The sequence below is a fragment of the Botryllus schlosseri genome, chromosome 6 (genome assembly GCF_051294905.1).
Source record: "Botryllus schlosseri isolate E-star chromosome 6, Bs_hap1, whole genome shotgun sequence".
Classification (NCBI taxonomy): domain Eukaryota; kingdom Metazoa; phylum Chordata; class Ascidiacea; order Stolidobranchia; family Styelidae; genus Botryllus; species Botryllus schlosseri.
The window spans coordinates 4,860,776-4,877,859 of record NC_137241.1 but is presented as its reverse complement, the minus strand read 5'-3'; the positions used below and the strand labels follow the sequence as shown (position 1 = coordinate 4,877,859).

Genomic DNA, 17,084 nt, shown 5'->3' with positions numbered 1-17,084 from the left:
TTATCTAAGGATATACCAGTTTACTTACGAAATACCGCGATGCTTACCAGTATTTAAAACAGTGGTTCTCAACCGGTGGTCCGCGGACCCCTGGGGGTCCGCGAAGCATTTTCAGGGGGTCCGCGAAGCCTCAAAATATATAATAACCTAATTTGTATTTTTTTAATCGGGAAATCACGTGGCACAGTTTCGCTTCATTACTAGTAAAACTCCAGAGCTCACATCAACAGTATGGCCGTCTGAGATGCAATATCGTACTGTGCGGGCTCATTTTAATCCCAAAATTGCCAATAGCCTACTGATACAAACATTTTGCTGTTTGAAGATGTTTTGTGGAGTTTTAGTCACTCGCGGACCGGACCAGTCAAATAATTTCAATATGCTATGTCGACATCCATATCTTTGCTTTTCACTGGAATGCTTTATTGATATCACGGAATATGTGGGCCCACTTTATTCCAGCAACAACGTTATTCGCAAACAATGGAATTATCAAAAATACGATAATTGGCCAATTGAATACATTTATTACCTACTATAAGAGTGGCTGTAACGAGGATATCGTTGAAATATTTCTGTGCCCGTTTTAGTGGACAATGTCACTGGACAACGGATATGCGTCGTTGGTCCGACCTATTCGTGGTGAAAAATATGCTGAATTATTTGCGTCGAATTCTTTAGTAGTAAAATCTCAACTTCTGTTAAAAATCTGTCGGATAATGAGATTAATTTTTTTTCAATCTACTCAGAATGGCCTCGCGGGCCGGATAAAGTGGTCTGACGAGCCGGATGCATCCCGCAGGCTGTATGTTTGACACCCCTGTGCTAGATAGAAATGACCAGGCTTGACGTTGTATGTACGTTGAAAAAATCGCTTTTCAATTTTGGTGCCATATTTGTTGCGATCATACCCAAATGTGTCGTCGGAAGCGTTACGCGTTATTATTACATTCGCCATAACCTAAAATTGTGGGAATGAATTTTCGGCACTCGTACATATCAAACCGAAGGCGCGTATTTTCAAGACACCTCCCCGTATTTAAGGATATGCAGTTGTAGAATTTACTTTGAAATATTAAAAGTCATCCCAATTTCAACACGAAGAGTATGATCATATTTTCAAGAAAAGTCATTTCGTTGCTCTTTATAACTAAGCCTACAGCTATCACTTGCACAAGTCAAATGGCGATTGGATGATAATTGAGCTAAATTTGATCTAAAGCATCGTGGGGGTCCGCGGGGTCCGTGACGGTCCGGAAGGGGTCCGCGAAGACAAAAAGGTTGAGAACCACTGATTTAAAACAACAAATGCATTTCAAGAAGGTGCCAATTGCAATACATACTACCTGCACATTAGGGCATTTTTCATATTCTTTCCATCAGCCGCAACCCAGGCTTGATGAGTCCCTGATTCGTGGCGTGCCATGGCGGAGCTTTTTTTTACTGGTCAAATCCAAATGCTGCTCCTAGAAAATACGAAACATTACAAAGGAAAATTGTAAATTTGATGCAGAAGTAAATATAAATATTTAACACAGATAGGTTACAGAAGCGCAGGAGAGGTGCTCAGCCCCCCAGGTTGAGAACCACTGACCTAGCCCATTATAGTTCAGTAAGCAATAGTTAAAGTACAAGTTACACGAGCTCATTACGTTCAACTACATCTCTGTTCAGTGTACACAGTTCAGGGTACACTTTACTGTGCAGTGTACACAGATGAAGCCTTTTGCAGCTCATATCGAATAGCCCGTAAGCTACTCTGCGAGATAGTTCGTGAGAAAAGTAGGACTGCAAAAACCAGCAAATTACATAATCAATGGTGATATATAAAATGAAAAAATAGGCTTACATAATCACATGTATCCATGGGCTCTTGAGACAAAGGTCTGTATCACATAAGATGACTGTGCCGGCACAAAACCCGTTACGAACGACTCCTCACGTCACTGTCAACATTGTCTGATAGCGCAGGCACGGTAGACCCGGGGGGCTCTTTTTAAAGAGTGGACATCAGTTGAACGAATTTGAGGATCAATCCACGACTATTGAAAAGAAAATATTTGTTGCAAAAATTCGCAATTCAATTGAACTGCTCAGTAATCATGCAGATATCATACTGGATACAGTTTTTTTTTCTGCAATAAGTTGTGCGTGACAGAAGGGTGTATGTAATAGAATAATTGAGTAATGGAATGGAAAGTTGCACATGACGTTACCACCAATTTTACTCTGGCACAGTTAGTATACTTCCTGGATTGTTAACAATTTTTGTGAAATTTTACCAGCAAACTTTCATAAAAATCTTTTTCACAAAGATAACCGATTGCAACAGAATCAAATTCATTCTCTAAGGATATACCAGTTCACTTACAAAACACCGTGATGCTTACCAGTATTCCATACAGCAAATGCATTTCAAAAAGGTGCCAAGCTCAATACATACTACCTGCAAAATAGAGTTTAGTTCAGTTACCGTATCACAATAAACTCACAAAAGTCAAATTTCGGGATTGGGCAAAACAAATACTACCCCTTGTGATCCATGGTTTGTTGAAAAGATTGTTTGTTTGGCTGTGCTATTATTGGGGCGATTTTTTGGACCTAAAAAGGTAAGATTTTGACTAAAAAATTCAAATTCACACATATTTTGATGATGAAAAACTTAATTTTGACCCCATGTACTTAAATTAGGTGTTTCTCACATAGTGTTAGAATTGTATTACCAGAACTTATCTTTATTTCTGGCTGGAGCTGTCTGTTCTTCCGAAGTAATTTGATCTGAAAAAATCTTTTAGCATGAAAATTGACAAATTTATACATGAAAAAGAACTTATTTTATCGAAATCTGGACCCATGAATAATTCTAGTATTAGTTACATCTCGTATTATGGTAGAAATAATTAAAAAAATTTTGTAGTACAACGAAAGATACTTTCCTACATTTTCGGGTAGAAAGTGTCTGTCCTAACTAAGTAGCTTGGCAAGAATGAAGAAAGAACGTTCACCAGCTGCAGTTGTTGGCCGGCAACACTGAAGTTGTGCGTACACTGCACTCTCTCTCTCATTATGACAAAATTGTCTACATTGCAAGTATTCATCATACGGTTTTTAATAGAAGAACCAATGCCCACGCAGTCTTGCTTCAGTTAGGATAGTGCAATAGGCTACGTTGAGTATTTGTTTCATTTGACAGTTTATGATTCACAATGAGCAGACGATGGTCCGTCTACAACGGTAGGACTATAAAGTAGGCTACAAGATGTAAATTGTAAAATGATAAGTTCACCGACAGTGCAATCATCTATGATACAAACGAAATGCAAGTTGCCAACAAAATTTTGATTTTGTAAAGAATTTTGGCAATTTTTGACCTAACGGTACAATTTTGACAAAATTCTGACCTATTTTGACATTTCAAAAAAATCGCTTTAGTTAACACCTTACCACTTGGAATAAACAGTAGGCCTACAGTGTAAAACGTGTTGCAGTTGAAAAACAATCAAAACCGTTGCATGACTGTCATACCGGCATTCAATTGCTGACATTGCAGTACTTGTCCACAATGGACCACAATATCGCCTACATAGTGATATTTCAGTGTGGATAGAGAGAACATCCCTTTATCCATATGTCAAAAAAGTTAATTTTATAGCAGCTTCGCATCAGTACCGTAGTACTGGACCTGGTCGCAGCCTGGTATATTATCAGATTCGAAGCTCGATCATCCAGCAATAATATCAGACGAATCATATACTACAAAACATCTAAAGAACATTCATATGAATAAGGGATATGAGTAGCCTGCTAAAACATCTAAAACAAACGACGTTACTGCAATGTCAAAACGAGTTAATTTTATGACTATTCTCACATTACATACATTCAATAACATTTACCGCATTTCCATACCTTACAGTACATGGAATTTATGATCCTTTACGCTATCAGGTAGCAGAAACTGCTTCAATATATCCATTTCGCCAAGTTTTTTCGTGTACCTTACTCTCTGCCTGAAGCCTGACGAACCACCAATTCAAATCCAAACTGAAATCGAGCGCGCTCTACCGTGACGAAGGTTGTGACCCCTCTGCGTCACAGGGAAATATGTATATTTCATTGAAATATTACCCTTAAACTTAGTGTTGGGTCAAGTGAGTAATATTATTTTACATATACCGTGATTTAATGTGATCTCCAAACGTAGCGATGGTTTATGAATGCAAAATTGATGATAAATTACCAAGTATAAATTTTTTGAAAATAAGCCGCAGTGACGAAGTGTTACATGTAAACGGAGAAATACGCAGAAGCGTTGCGACGATAATGGCCCAATGCGTTTATATGCCCAAAAAGTGTGTCTGTACGCAGAAAAAAGTGTTATGAAGTGTTCAATACGACCTTGCGGATTTACAGTGTACAACTGGGTTTATGCACGTTGCTGTAAAGGTGCAACTCCGGCTAGCAATATTTTATTCCTTCCTCCTGTATTTTGAAAATTACAATGTCACGTAACCTATGTCTTTAAGGCCCTACCGTATACAACGAATACGTACTATATTTTATACATACCAGTTTTAATCCCTATACTAAAATAGTGTAGTTGTAACGTTGTGACTATATCTTCGACTGCTAATCTAACCTATACTGGTGAGAGCTGAATGTAGTACGGATGCGAAATGCGACGGCCAAACCACTTTCCAAATAAGACGACTGATCACGTTTTCGATAGTATGTTACCGAAAACAAGAAATTAGCTTTGTATTAATTAGCGAAAGGAAATGAGATTCACACCACTATGACGCACACTCATTTGAATAATCGAACTACTGCGATTTACTTTCTTATCAGAGCTTTTGCAAGAGTAGATGATTGATCACGTAAGCAAAACCGGTGAAAGTTATGCGTAAAATAACACGTAGCATGCTACGCACACTGCAGAAATTCCTGAGTATCATGGGATATGTGATTAAAATGAAATGACACAGGAAATTAAAAAAAATCAATATTGCAGGCGGGAAATTCAAATTCAATGAAGAAGAGCTTTCGAGACGAATAACATCGTCCGTATCAACGCTCTGCGCTGGTGTGCGTTGCTGACAGCTAGAACCTTATTATTAATATTATTATTATTTAATAATAAAATCATGTTATTGTGCTTATAGCAGCGTTATTTCATCAATAACACAAGCTAATTTGATAATTTGGTAGAAGATATTCGCTGTAGTAAGTTAATTGACAATATATCATTTTCGTCGTCCTGATGAAGCTACAAAAGCGATCAAGTGTTGTATGATATTGGTGTCGGTCAATAAGTTGTCCAAGTTGTATGGGATTATCTGTCGTTGTGCATTTGTTCATTTGTTCTTAGTATCCGTCGGAGCTGTTCCTGTGCAGGGCAATCCATCAGAAAATGGATTAGATCTTTGTTGACTCCACAATGGCAACAACAGGGCGTCGCAGAAACCCCTATTCTGTGGAGGTGTCCATTCAATCGGCAGTGTTCCGCTCGTAATAACATGGATTAATTTCTCCGCGATTCCTGTCTCTAAGAACCCAGCTAGAAGACGCTGCTGATAGTGTCTACACACACAGGCTGGTGCAGCGTGAAATTTGGTGTTAAATCAAAGCCAGGGGTCGGTAACCGTCAGCCTACAAAGAGCCATTTGAATCTATTTCCGATCACATAAAATCAACCGAGAGCCGCACGCTCTGTTTCATCCCTAATGACGGTCATCACCGAATGAACAAGGATTGCCAATACAAGGATATCAGAGGATTGATGCAGTCATTTTTGGGCCCGTATCTGCGTACCATCGGAAAGTCCCACATGCACTAGTTCGACATTCGCGCTACGTTACGAATGACAGCAAGCGTACTCCGATGAATGACTGCTGTTATTTTGGTATACTGCGGCAAAGACAGGGGCGTAGACAAGAAGGCAAAAATCGACTATGCTTATTGTTGAGTTAGCATTGTGACGTCACATGGCGTCATGTCTTAGTGTTCACAGAGCAGTCTTGGACAACCAGATAAATCTAGTTGCCGAATACAGAATATCAGTGCGAAATGCCGGTTATCTAAGTATAATCTAATTTGTTGAATGTTTCTTAGGTAATCTAATTATTTTCCGATTTTCCTTAAAATGCTATACATCAGAACTGTATAATGCGAAGCGAGCCAAGCTTGCTGTGCAGACGTTTGCCATTCACTTGTTTAGAGTATGAATTCTGATTTCATACGAACTGAATTTGATTCAGTCTCCATGTGTTCACCAATTAAGTAATTCTAATTTAGGACAACCATATTTTGATATACAATAAAAAAGCACACTTTTTACAAATCACAAAGCTCATAAAATCGGACGAGGTAACGGGTGATTCGACATTTTTACTGGAAATGCTGTTGTGTTGACTGAAAAGAGGCCATTTATCCAACTTGACTCATGAAACACCCGCTGTAACATAATACTACTGCGTGACGACTAAAATAAAAAAGATGGCATTTTTCAAAATATACTCCCTGTAGACCAGTGTTTCTTGACCTTGTCGCCAGCGCCCCCAAGGGGCGTTTTGAATTTCGAAGGGGGACAGAAACGCTCAGGGAGCGATACGGGGGCGCTTGGCTCAGGGGGTCGCTGAAGAAAAATGGCTTCGCAGTAGAGGGTGCAGTAGGGACATGGTAAAACAACAGTCTAGATTGCAAATTAACATTCGACAAAATCTGTCAAATCTTCATAATATTTCTTCATCGCATTATAAAAGATGATACTGTTCAGTGCTGTGACCCGTAACCTTACATGGACGTAATATTATATGGATTGCTTTGTTTGTTGTTTGTTTGTTGTTATGACAACCTTTATTTTATCCCGAACATACCACATACAATTATCATAGCGTTAATTAGTCGAGTGGTCCTCTGGCGCGATTCAAGCCATTTCCAATAGTGAAGTCACAACTCGAAAAGACCGCTCGAACTACCAACTCTTACCCCTTGTTCTTACTAGCGTTCCTAAAATATGGAGGGGGGTGCCAGATCCAGAAAATTCTCTAAAGGAGACGCTGCTGGAAAAAGGGTTAAGAACCACTAATGTTGAACTTTGCACCTTAGGGTTGTTGTAAACGAGAGAATCGAAGGACTCCCAGAACGTGGGGAAGCTAAGGACATCGCCCTTGAACGAAGGGGAGTCACTCCGCTTGGCAAACTTCCGGATGCTTCGTCTGCTTCATCTAAAGATATCAATTCGTTAAGCCGGGTATTTGCGACTGGGATTGTCGCTAAATAAATTTGCGACGACTCTCTGAAGTCCTTCGATACTTCAGATTTTACATCATCCTCCTCCAATGAATCTATTTTCGAATCGACGTACGATTTCAGAAGAGGCCATATACATTTCCCCAGGCCTTACGTACACCTGCATTTCGGATTTGTAGTCTGTAAAAGCTCCAGAAGCTCCTTATGCATTCGACGAAAGAGTTTCAGAATCACTTCGAGTGGATTCGATTCTGAGCTAGTCGAAGAGTACATATTTTCCTCGGATGTCTTCTTGTCGTCTGCCACAAACGTTGTGCCGTTCTTCCTTTGCCCCTCAACGCGATTCTTCCAGTTGTAATAGAAATGGCTTTTCAGCGGCTTCCTGTTGAAGCTGAAATATTCGCTTTGCCGCTTCGCGATCAGCTTACTGCTAAAGCTGAAATTTTCGATCTGCAGCTTCGCGGTCAGCTTCCTGTTGCTGTCGCATCATAGCAAAGAGAAGCATTAGTTCGCTTGACACACTTTGCTTAGGCGGAGACAGTACAGGTGACGCAGAGGTTGATTGATCGAGCGCTGCTTCAGCATTCGAGGTTGCAGATCTGTCAAATTTTTCCTCAAGTTTTGCTTCACGCGCTTTCTTCGATCGCTCGACAAGAACGGCCTTGGTCCTTGAGATCGGCTCATTTAGACTAGAGAGTTCGTTACGGAGCTCTTCTACAATTATATTCGAGATAACCTTGAATGTGGCAGCACATTGTAATTGCGGCTTCCCGTCAGATGGCGAGTGTTATAAAGACTTATCGCTGAATTGTGAACATCAAGCTATTTGAATTGCTCCGATCCTCGCGAACGTCGGTTGTTGAATCCTACGAATGAATCGTCCGTTACGCTGAAGGTCCCAAGCACAACGCCGTCTTGAATGTAGCAGACACGCTTACTAGAAATCCTTCTTCAATCGGGGATTGTGAACTGTTTCTGCGCGGCTTTGATTGCCGATTTCGCGCAGAAGCCCTTCTAATGTTGAGATATCCTGACGCGAAACTGTAGCAATTCAACTGTCTGGCACTGCTATGTTGAACGTTCAACAAATTGTATTATCCAAACGTGGCGAGTACAGAGCAGGCTCACAATCACGAATACCCAACTCGAAATGTCCGACAGAAGCTTTATATCCCGCAAGTAAAAAGACGCGATAAAGAAGATTACGAACAATTAAATGACTACAACGATTGAATTACGTAAGGAAAATAATGAATGACAATGGTAAACAGGGGGTAGTGTACGTGTATAATACGTAATCAAGTACTGTTCGGTGAGTCGAATCTCGGAGTTGCGAAACAATTTGTTAATAAGTATGACCGTATAAAGAGTTTCCTCACGTCACTTGTCTAACGATAACATACAAGGATTTACTTTCGAAAAGTTAATTCTCAGTTATTGTCCAGACATTCAAATGTCCTATATACTCAATGTTAATCTCAAGTCGATTACGAATTGTTGTGTCTTACAGAATAGCAACAACTTTTACAGGTGAATAAAAATATATATGTCATTGGAATATGAATACTACCGGAATGAATTAATCAAGTTTACAAGTTGTAGAGATATAATCAGGTAAGTGATAATTGGATTTACCTGACAATGTTTTCGTGATGGACTCTTTTGAGAGATGTGGAAATGTCGATACGAATAGACTGCAGTGGTTCTCAACCTTTTAGTCTTCGCGGACCCCTTTCGGACCGTCACGGACCCCCGCGGACCCCCACGAGTTTTGGTTCAAATTTAGCTCAATTATCGTACAATTGTCATATGTCTTGTGCAAATGACAACTGTAGGCTTGGTGATAAACAGCTACAAAATGACCTCTCTTGAAAATAAGATCATACTATTTCATGTAGAAATTGGGTTGACTTCTATTATTTCAAAGCAAATTATGCAACTGCATTCCCTGAAATACCTGGTCGTACCTTGAAATTCCGCGCATTCAATTTGATATATGAATGAGCGCCGAAAATTCATTTCCACAAATATAGGTGGTGGCGAATGTAACAGATATAGCAACAAAATTATCAAACAACGTATTTAATGAACATATAACGTCAAGCCTGGCCATTTCTATTTAGCAGCTTATCTTGAAGTTATTATGGAAAATGGTTAAGTATGTCACAGGAGAAAATGGGTTTTTGTAAACATTTCGAAAAAACCGTGATTGACCTTACTCATCCAACTTTCCATCTCTAAACAGCAAAATGTTTGTATTAGTAGGTCATTGGCTATTTAACAATTATGACCAATAAAATGAGTCTGAATAGTAGGATATTTCATCTCTGATGGCCATTCTATTGATGTGAGCTCTAAAATTTTAGTATTAAGGAAGCGAAACTGCCTCGTGATTTTCCGAATTAAAAAAACAATACAAATTAGGTTATCAACTATTTCGAGGCTTCGCGGACCCCCTGAAAATGCTTCGCGGACCCCCGGTTGAGAACCACTGGAATAGAGATTGCATTTCCAGTTTCGATAAAAAAAAATAACCAGATAACTGAGAGAGTAGTAAAGTTTCAACGATTTGTTTGAATTCAATATGTGAATAATTCGACATACGCCCGATAAACATTATTTGCATTATTGAATATAAGACAGTAGGGGAGATGTGGTACCGATGGATCAAAAATTGCAAATTGATCTCTGGCCCTCACATCTTCAGCCGAGAATAGCGGATCTTTTGCTGTCTCAAGCTCAACACTTTGATACAAGCTCTAACTATCGCGGTCATTTACATGGATATCCACCTTTTGAAAAAATATTTATAAAGGTTTAAAATTTGTTGCTCGAACGTGACATCGATCCCCACCCGGTGGGTCCAATGGCACACGACCATGGGACCTATGAGAAATACGCTCAAAACTCAAATTTTTCAACATGTTTCGTTGTGTACTATAATCTAAGCCAATGAAGAATGTTTCGTCGCCACCTACAAGAATAAAATAGATTATATCAACTCAAATGTTGGTATAAAATCACGTTTTGATTTCCACCGAAACTTACAAAATTAAAGCAACATGCATATCACCGGAAAATCGACCTTTTGACTTTCAAATACCTCGTAATAGCGATAAAACACCACATGTAACTATAATTTACAGCCTCTATATGTGTAGGCGTGTTTCTGTTGTCAAGTGATTAGTTGGTCCAACTATTTTGCTTGATTTGGCTATGGTACCATAGGTCCTCCACCCTATAAATATGGTAATTGAATTAAAAATAGTCTACTCGAGGATGATATTGATTTAAAAAATATGTGCCATTATATACCCTATAATACAAGCCCCATAATTCACATCAAAAATTATTGCGGGTTTGTTAGTCTGGAAGGTGATATAGCAAAATGTATATGTCGATCCAAATTTACTTTGCACCCCCTAAAACGTAAATCATTTGTCACAGACCCCATAACTCACGCAGGTCGAATTTTTTTGCATGTGATGAAAGATTCTGCCAGCATGCCATTGTGGACGAAGTAGCGTACTGTAATCATGGGATTAACACATAGAATTTTTCAAGTATTTTCGGTCCCAGTGTCTCATCGGTACCACATCTCCCCTATATCATGTTTAGGAATTTGAAATAATATTATTTCATTCCAAGGTGACAAATTATCACATTCTGACTACGATTCAACATGTAATTGTGTCGCAAGTTTGATCGCTAAGAGGATTAACCTGTCAAAGGATTAGGATTGGAACAGAAAGTGTCAATTTGTTGGTCTTCAAGTCATGACCGAAAGCTGATTCTGATATTTTTTACTCATTCGTTAACCTTGTCTGCGATCGTAGTTTTTTACTACAACGAATTAATCATTCTTACCTCATCAACGATCGGTATATCTGTAACACCGAGTCACGAGAGATCCCCATGTCTGAGACGTTATCTTGCCGACGATTGTGGGTTTTGTAATTACTATTTACCAGATGTGGTCAAAGTAGTCAAGAAAGCTACTCAAGTAGAAGTAGCGACGAAAAAAATCTACTCAAGTACGAGTAGAAGTACTTCTTCCGTAAGCAACCTAAAACTACTTGAAATAGAAGTAGAATTGACTGACTTTAAATCTATTCAAGTAAGTAAGTAGTTGTGAAAACGATCGTAATTCGTTCGCATGGATTGTCAAAAGGTGCAAATTGAGCTATGCGAAAGGTGCCGAACTTGATTCATATTGATGCATACCAGGAGGTATCCAATTTTTGACAGCACTAGCATTCGTCCTATCATGGGATGAAAATAATAGTATTGATATGGAAATGCGATAACCCTCTGTTTCATCGAACAGCACGTTTTAGAAAATATCATGGTTTGGCGCACTCACTCATGCTGTAAGACCCGTAGTTTAGTCGAAGAGCAATACGGAGAAGTTGTATAGGATACGATGTGAACACTTTGCGCGATTAGTATACGTTAATAAACATATATGGTGAATCGTAAAAATGCCATATAGTGTAACTTTATATCCGGATATTAAAGGCATTACTACACTTGCTTTTATATTTCAACATGTATGTTATCGAGACAAAATAGAACTGATATTAATTAGAGATCTAAGTATATGATACTGGGAATTGAAAGCGCAATATAAGTACTATTTCTAAAAGCGGAATACGTATTTCATGTCTAAAGAAAAAAAGTTTCAGAGGCGGTGTGCGCAAACAGCTCTAAAACTAAAAAAAGTCAGAGTTCACTTTTCCAGATTAGGACACGCCAGGTAGTGCTAGATTACGATATGCTAAGTAAATGCTAGATTGCGAAACATCAGTTTCAAATGTTATGATGAGCCATATATTATGTGGTGAAATGTTTCATATGGGCAAAGAGCGACAATACGGGGTGAACGGAACCACGCCAACCAGCTACCCAAGTTATATTCACCGATACTTTTGTGAGAGCATAGTGCTTACTCCGTAGCCACTGAGCGCGATGCGCGACGAAATTTCTGGGCTTCACTTAACTTTTATGAAAATTAAATGTTGATAGTTGATACACTGTAAAATAGCCCCGAAACTCCTCAGGCTATCTTCCTGATTGGAGGATAAAACTACTTTTACTTGACAAACTGAAAATAGCGAAAAGTAAGTAAGTAAATCACAAAATATTACGAAGTAAAAGTAGAAGTAGCGAAAATCAGATCTACTTGAGTAAGTACCAGAAGTAGGGGAAAGCTACTTGAGTGCTTCGAAAAAGTAGAAGTACTTCGTTACTGACCACCTCTGCTATTTACTTATTTTCAAGTCATGACCGATCGAGGACTTTTAATCAATATAACCTCACTAACCTCTTATTATATTGCCGCCGATCGATGGTTTTTTGTTATTATAACCTCAATAATTTCTTATTATCTCACCAGTAGTCGGAGGTTTTTGTAACAAACTAACACTTTGCGACCGATCCCTATACCTGTAGTGTTAGTTCACGACCGATTATACGTATTAGCTCACCGCCGCACATATCTGAATAAGGGTCGCCTCATGAGCGATCGTGGGGTGTCACCAACTCACAGATTTCGACCGCCAAAGTCATCAGCGAGAGGTCACCTCATCAGCGATCCCTAAACCTACAAGGCACTGCCACCCCCGCCAATATCTGAAAGGGTCACCATACCACCCAGTTTTTCGCGGCACCATGCCACCCGCCCGTGAGAGCCCTGGGCACCCCATACCGTTCTATATGACTACTTTCCGGATCCTACAAAAATATTATTGTGTTCTATTATAGTGGACTGATTACAAAGTACAAATATGATTACGAAGTTAGGGAAGACTATTTATTATTCAGCATTATGACAGTTCGTGATCGTTATGATACGTTGTTTTAATCGTATTGTGATCATGATATCTTATTGTATGCTTCAGTCAGCATAGTGACTTGATTGATTGACATTCGATTCAGGAAACATATTCGATGTGTGCTAAGGGTAACCAATAACATTTTTATGTTGAAGTAGAGATAGAAGTAACGCCACAGCTTTTTACTCAGGTGTTAGTTACGATTTACATGTTTGTATTGTAAGCCTACTTTTACAGAAAATATTGACAATTTCTAAGTAGAAGTGATGTTACATTATAGCCACTCGAGTAAGTATCCGAAAAAAGTAAGCACATCGACACAAATTAGGACGAAATCGATAGGCAATATTATACACAGATATAATTATGCCATCGTGTTTATGAGTCAAGCCCATGCCTGAAAACGATCTTTCTTTTCACGACCTTTTCCGAAACTTCATCTCCGAGAATCGCAGGAGGTTGGATTGGTGACCCCACCAAATTCCACTCGCGCCTATTCTCTCGAAGTTTCCGTTCAGATTGTTGGAGGCGCATTTAGTATACCACCAGCCTGCTTTGTGCAAAGAAGCGCAATTATTTGAATAATTATCGTTAAACCAAGGGTCGTTATCCGCGTCTGCCGTTGTGAAATAGTAGTTGTTGTGAGGTGAGAGACTATCTGTGGTTGAATTCCCGGAGTATCCGGATACGTGCAATCTGTAGTTGTCCGATCCGGGTCCGATGCGGAAGTTGCTGGGAAAGGAATGAATGTTACGCCTAGTGGCCGAAAATATCTGGATACTCTTTAGCGACCGGTAGCGGTTTTCAAAATGGTTTATAAACGAATTGTATGTTAGTGTGACGCCTGAAACAGACAAAATTGTGTGACGTCATACACAAAATCTCGTTCAAATAAAATCGCATGAAGTTTCGCCCAAAAGATTTGAAGAAGTTCAGTGACCGTAAAAAACCCCAAACCGGTAAATTGTATTTGCGATGGACTTATTTCATGTATTCCATTTGTAATTGTGCCATGGTGCTGCTTGTTGTTTTTCCTGCGTCTCTATCTGTTATCAGTTAACAAAAAGTCTTCTGCGCGACTCAGCCGCTCTTGTGCAAAATTCGATCACGCGATGTCGTGTATCGTTATCCCTCCTACATCGGAATGTCATCGGTTTGCGTTTTGAAATAAAAATAGTTAAAAACCACGCATGATGTCATTTTCAAGAAAAGCGCTATTGTTACAGTCCATATCTGCGTAGAAGACGGTTTGGCTGACAAATAGTTTGAGAACCACGGGCACAGTTATAAGGCATGTTATAAAAACAGATGTTATGTCACGAGAACCGTTGTCTCAAACTTGCCTGTATTTTGCCACCCAGTGAATTCCTGAAACGTTTGTGATCATGTTGATTTCCAATTCCATATCTCCTTCCTTCGTCTTTTCATGCAATTCCTCCAGCCCTGGAGACAAGCGTCGTGAAATGATATATGTCGTTGGTTTTGTATCAAGCTACTTTTGCAAGAATCAGCATTATTACAAAGGTCATACCTAGGGCTGGCACGAACCCCTAAAAGGTTTTGGTTAGTGTGAACGCGAACGTGAACCTGTGACGTCACGTGATGTCATATTGCTAATTCCAACCAGAAATTTTCGTTAAGTTATACATGAATGCACACGATAACTAGCGACAACTCGGGCCATATAATGCCACAATGCTGAAGTACACGCTGGAATTTTAAACGTCACCTAATGATATCAAGAGGAACAATCAAATGCTATAACAATTCCACAAAGTCGCTTATTTGTCAACAATTTCGAAGAGGACTCGGCTAGACCGGACAGATGCTTTCTTAAGATTGAAGCATTGGTTTCTCAACTTCCGCCAGATATTATCTCAAAACAAGTTGTACAGTAGCCGACACCCCAATCAGACTGATTTTGTTTTTTATGATACAATAATGATATCAAATCAAGATATAGATCAGACATCGATGCATTCTTCATATTTATTTCCTTGATGTAATACCTGATTGCTAGGGCTATTGCTGAATTTCTTTTCAAGATGCCAGCGCCATGCGAAGAGTGGTCCGAAGTTAAGAATTTCAACCAAAGACGCTATAATGACATGGGAAATTGTATTACATGAAAAAGGTTCACTGTGCAGATCATGGTTCGTTTGTGAACGCGAATATACGCGGGGGAGATAGCGTAGTGGTAACGATAAGCGCCCACCAATATGGCGGACTAGGTTCGATGCCCGTTGGAGGTTTATGTGGGCTCCTCTTCTCCCGCCGTTGCCGTTCTTACGGCGACAAAAAGTCCAGAAAAAGACCCGACGAAAGAAATCACTTACAAGGAATGCAAAGAAAGGGCCGCGGCTTCAACAAGATCAACGTCGAAAAGAAATGGGACATTGCTGGGCACTCTAGGCCGAGGTGGATGTTAGATTAAAAGGATCCCAACTGCATGCGTGTCGTTCGGCAACCTCCTATCTGTTCATTACATCGCATTGTACATTGTGCGTGACTTGTTCAGATGAAAAATATAACCAAACGAATATTATTATTATTATACAAATTCCAGAGGTTCACACACAGAACACGAACGGGTATCTCACGTTCACGCCATCCTTATAGTCATAACCAAGATAAGATCGACGAAAACCTACAAATTGAAGAAAGAAAATTGAAAACATTCCCACCAAGCCACAAATTTCGATCACAATCCCCGAATCCTTTCTTGTAATCATCCCAACCTCGGTAGAAATCTACATCTCCGTTTATTCGTCGCTGGAAAACCTGCAACGGAATTCTGCAAATATTCAGTGTTTCAGAAAGCCCACATGAATCATCTTCTCTGAGTGCTTCTAGGATTTTGGTTCAAATCTTATTTTGAAGTCCTGTTCACCATAAAGCAAGTTGGCTCATGGAGAGAGAAGGAGAATCTTTGCTCGTCCACGTTACAATTAACACAAGAAAATGGCGTTGCAAAAGAAGATTTGAAATACTACTCACAGTCCATTCGTTGCCCGCAATGCATTTCTTTCGCTCATCTTTCATTTTGAGTTGAAGTTCCTCCTGCATCTTCGATATTCTTCCCGAGCCCTTCATTGAAATAACACATAACAGAACCTTCGATGGTGACCTCAAAACTTCTCGTATACCAACCCCACAGTCCCCCGTCGAGATCCATTTACCGTTGACATATCTTCTCACGCAGAATTTCGCTGGAAAAGAGAAAATATATTCCGATTCAAATCGTTACCCAAATTTTTCGTACCTGACGAGCAAAGGTAGATTGCGAATCCGAAAAGCAAAATAATCAAAATCTTGGGCGACATTTCAGAAGCAATCTGATATTCAATACCTGCTGCCGTGGTGACGCGTAGCACTGAACTGAATAAGATGGTAGGTAGTGGACAGGTGAATCTATAGGCTCACAAGTTATGCGACCTACTTCAGCTGAGTCACAAAAGCAAAAGCCATCTTTAGTTATGTGTTCTCTGATTCTCTGATTCATCCGGTGTCAGCGACCGTTTACACGGAAATGATTACCCGACCCGTCAAGAAATCACAGAGCATTGAATTAGCGCTGCAAGTTTTAAACAATGAGTTAACATTAAGAAAACAAAACACTGGATGCCAGCTATTTTCTTGTGTGCGGGATTCAGTTTAGTCTGTTCATTGGGTTTTATCATAAAAGCGATTTATGTCACGTTTATGTGAAAAGTACTTGATGTCAAATCTGGCAGCGTCTGCCTTAAGGCTGCTGCACACTGGCTTTGCGACACGACTAAAACAGGTAATTCCCCGATCGTGTCGCGCTCACGGTCGCGGTAGTTGCGTTCTGCTGCACACTGGGACACCGAGTTGTACACTCGTAACGTAGGCCTATCTGTTCTGTACCAGCTTAATGATTTCGTAACAGTATAGGTTCTTGGTTATTACTTTTGAAGAACACATCAAGATACTTCCTACACATATGTGTTTTCTATGTGTACTGACAGCATTTTGCTG

At 39.7% G+C, this 17,084-nt stretch overlaps 1 protein-coding gene across 1 annotated transcript; it reads right to left on the bottom strand.

The window, feature by feature from the left end:
* Positions 1-6,715: 6,715 nt before the first annotated feature.
* On the bottom strand, positions 6,716-16,812 carry LOC145440614 (fibrinogen-like protein A). Its single transcript, XM_080318270.1, has 6 exons — positions 16,348-16,812; positions 16,236-16,294; positions 16,083-16,172; positions 15,770-15,866; positions 14,429-14,528; positions 6,716-13,817 (listed from the first exon to the last, which is right to left on the bottom strand). Exons 1-6 carry the CDS (start codon positions 16,406-16,408, stop codon positions 13,502-13,504), a joined length of 723 nt encoding a protein of 240 aa, XP_080174396.1. The 5' UTR covers positions 16,409-16,812; the 3' UTR covers positions 6,716-13,501.
* Positions 16,813-17,084: the final 272 nt, after the last annotated feature.

What these genes read in the sequence shown, in the direction of transcription:
- LOC145440614 (XM_080318270.1), bottom strand. Translation starts at nt 16,408, where the DNA reads ATGTCGCCCAAGATTTTGATTATTTTGCTTTTCGGATTCGCAATCTAC. An exon ending in TTGCGGGCAACGAATGGACT is followed by an intron (nt 15,867 to 16,082) that starts GTGAGTAGTATT and finishes ATTCCGTTGCAG; the next exon opens with GTTTTCCAGCGACGAATAAA. An exon ending in TGATCGAAATTTGTGGCTTG is followed by an intron (nt 14,529 to 15,769) that starts GTGGGAATGTTT and finishes GCTTGTCTCCAG; the next exon opens with GGCTGGAGGAATTGCATGAA.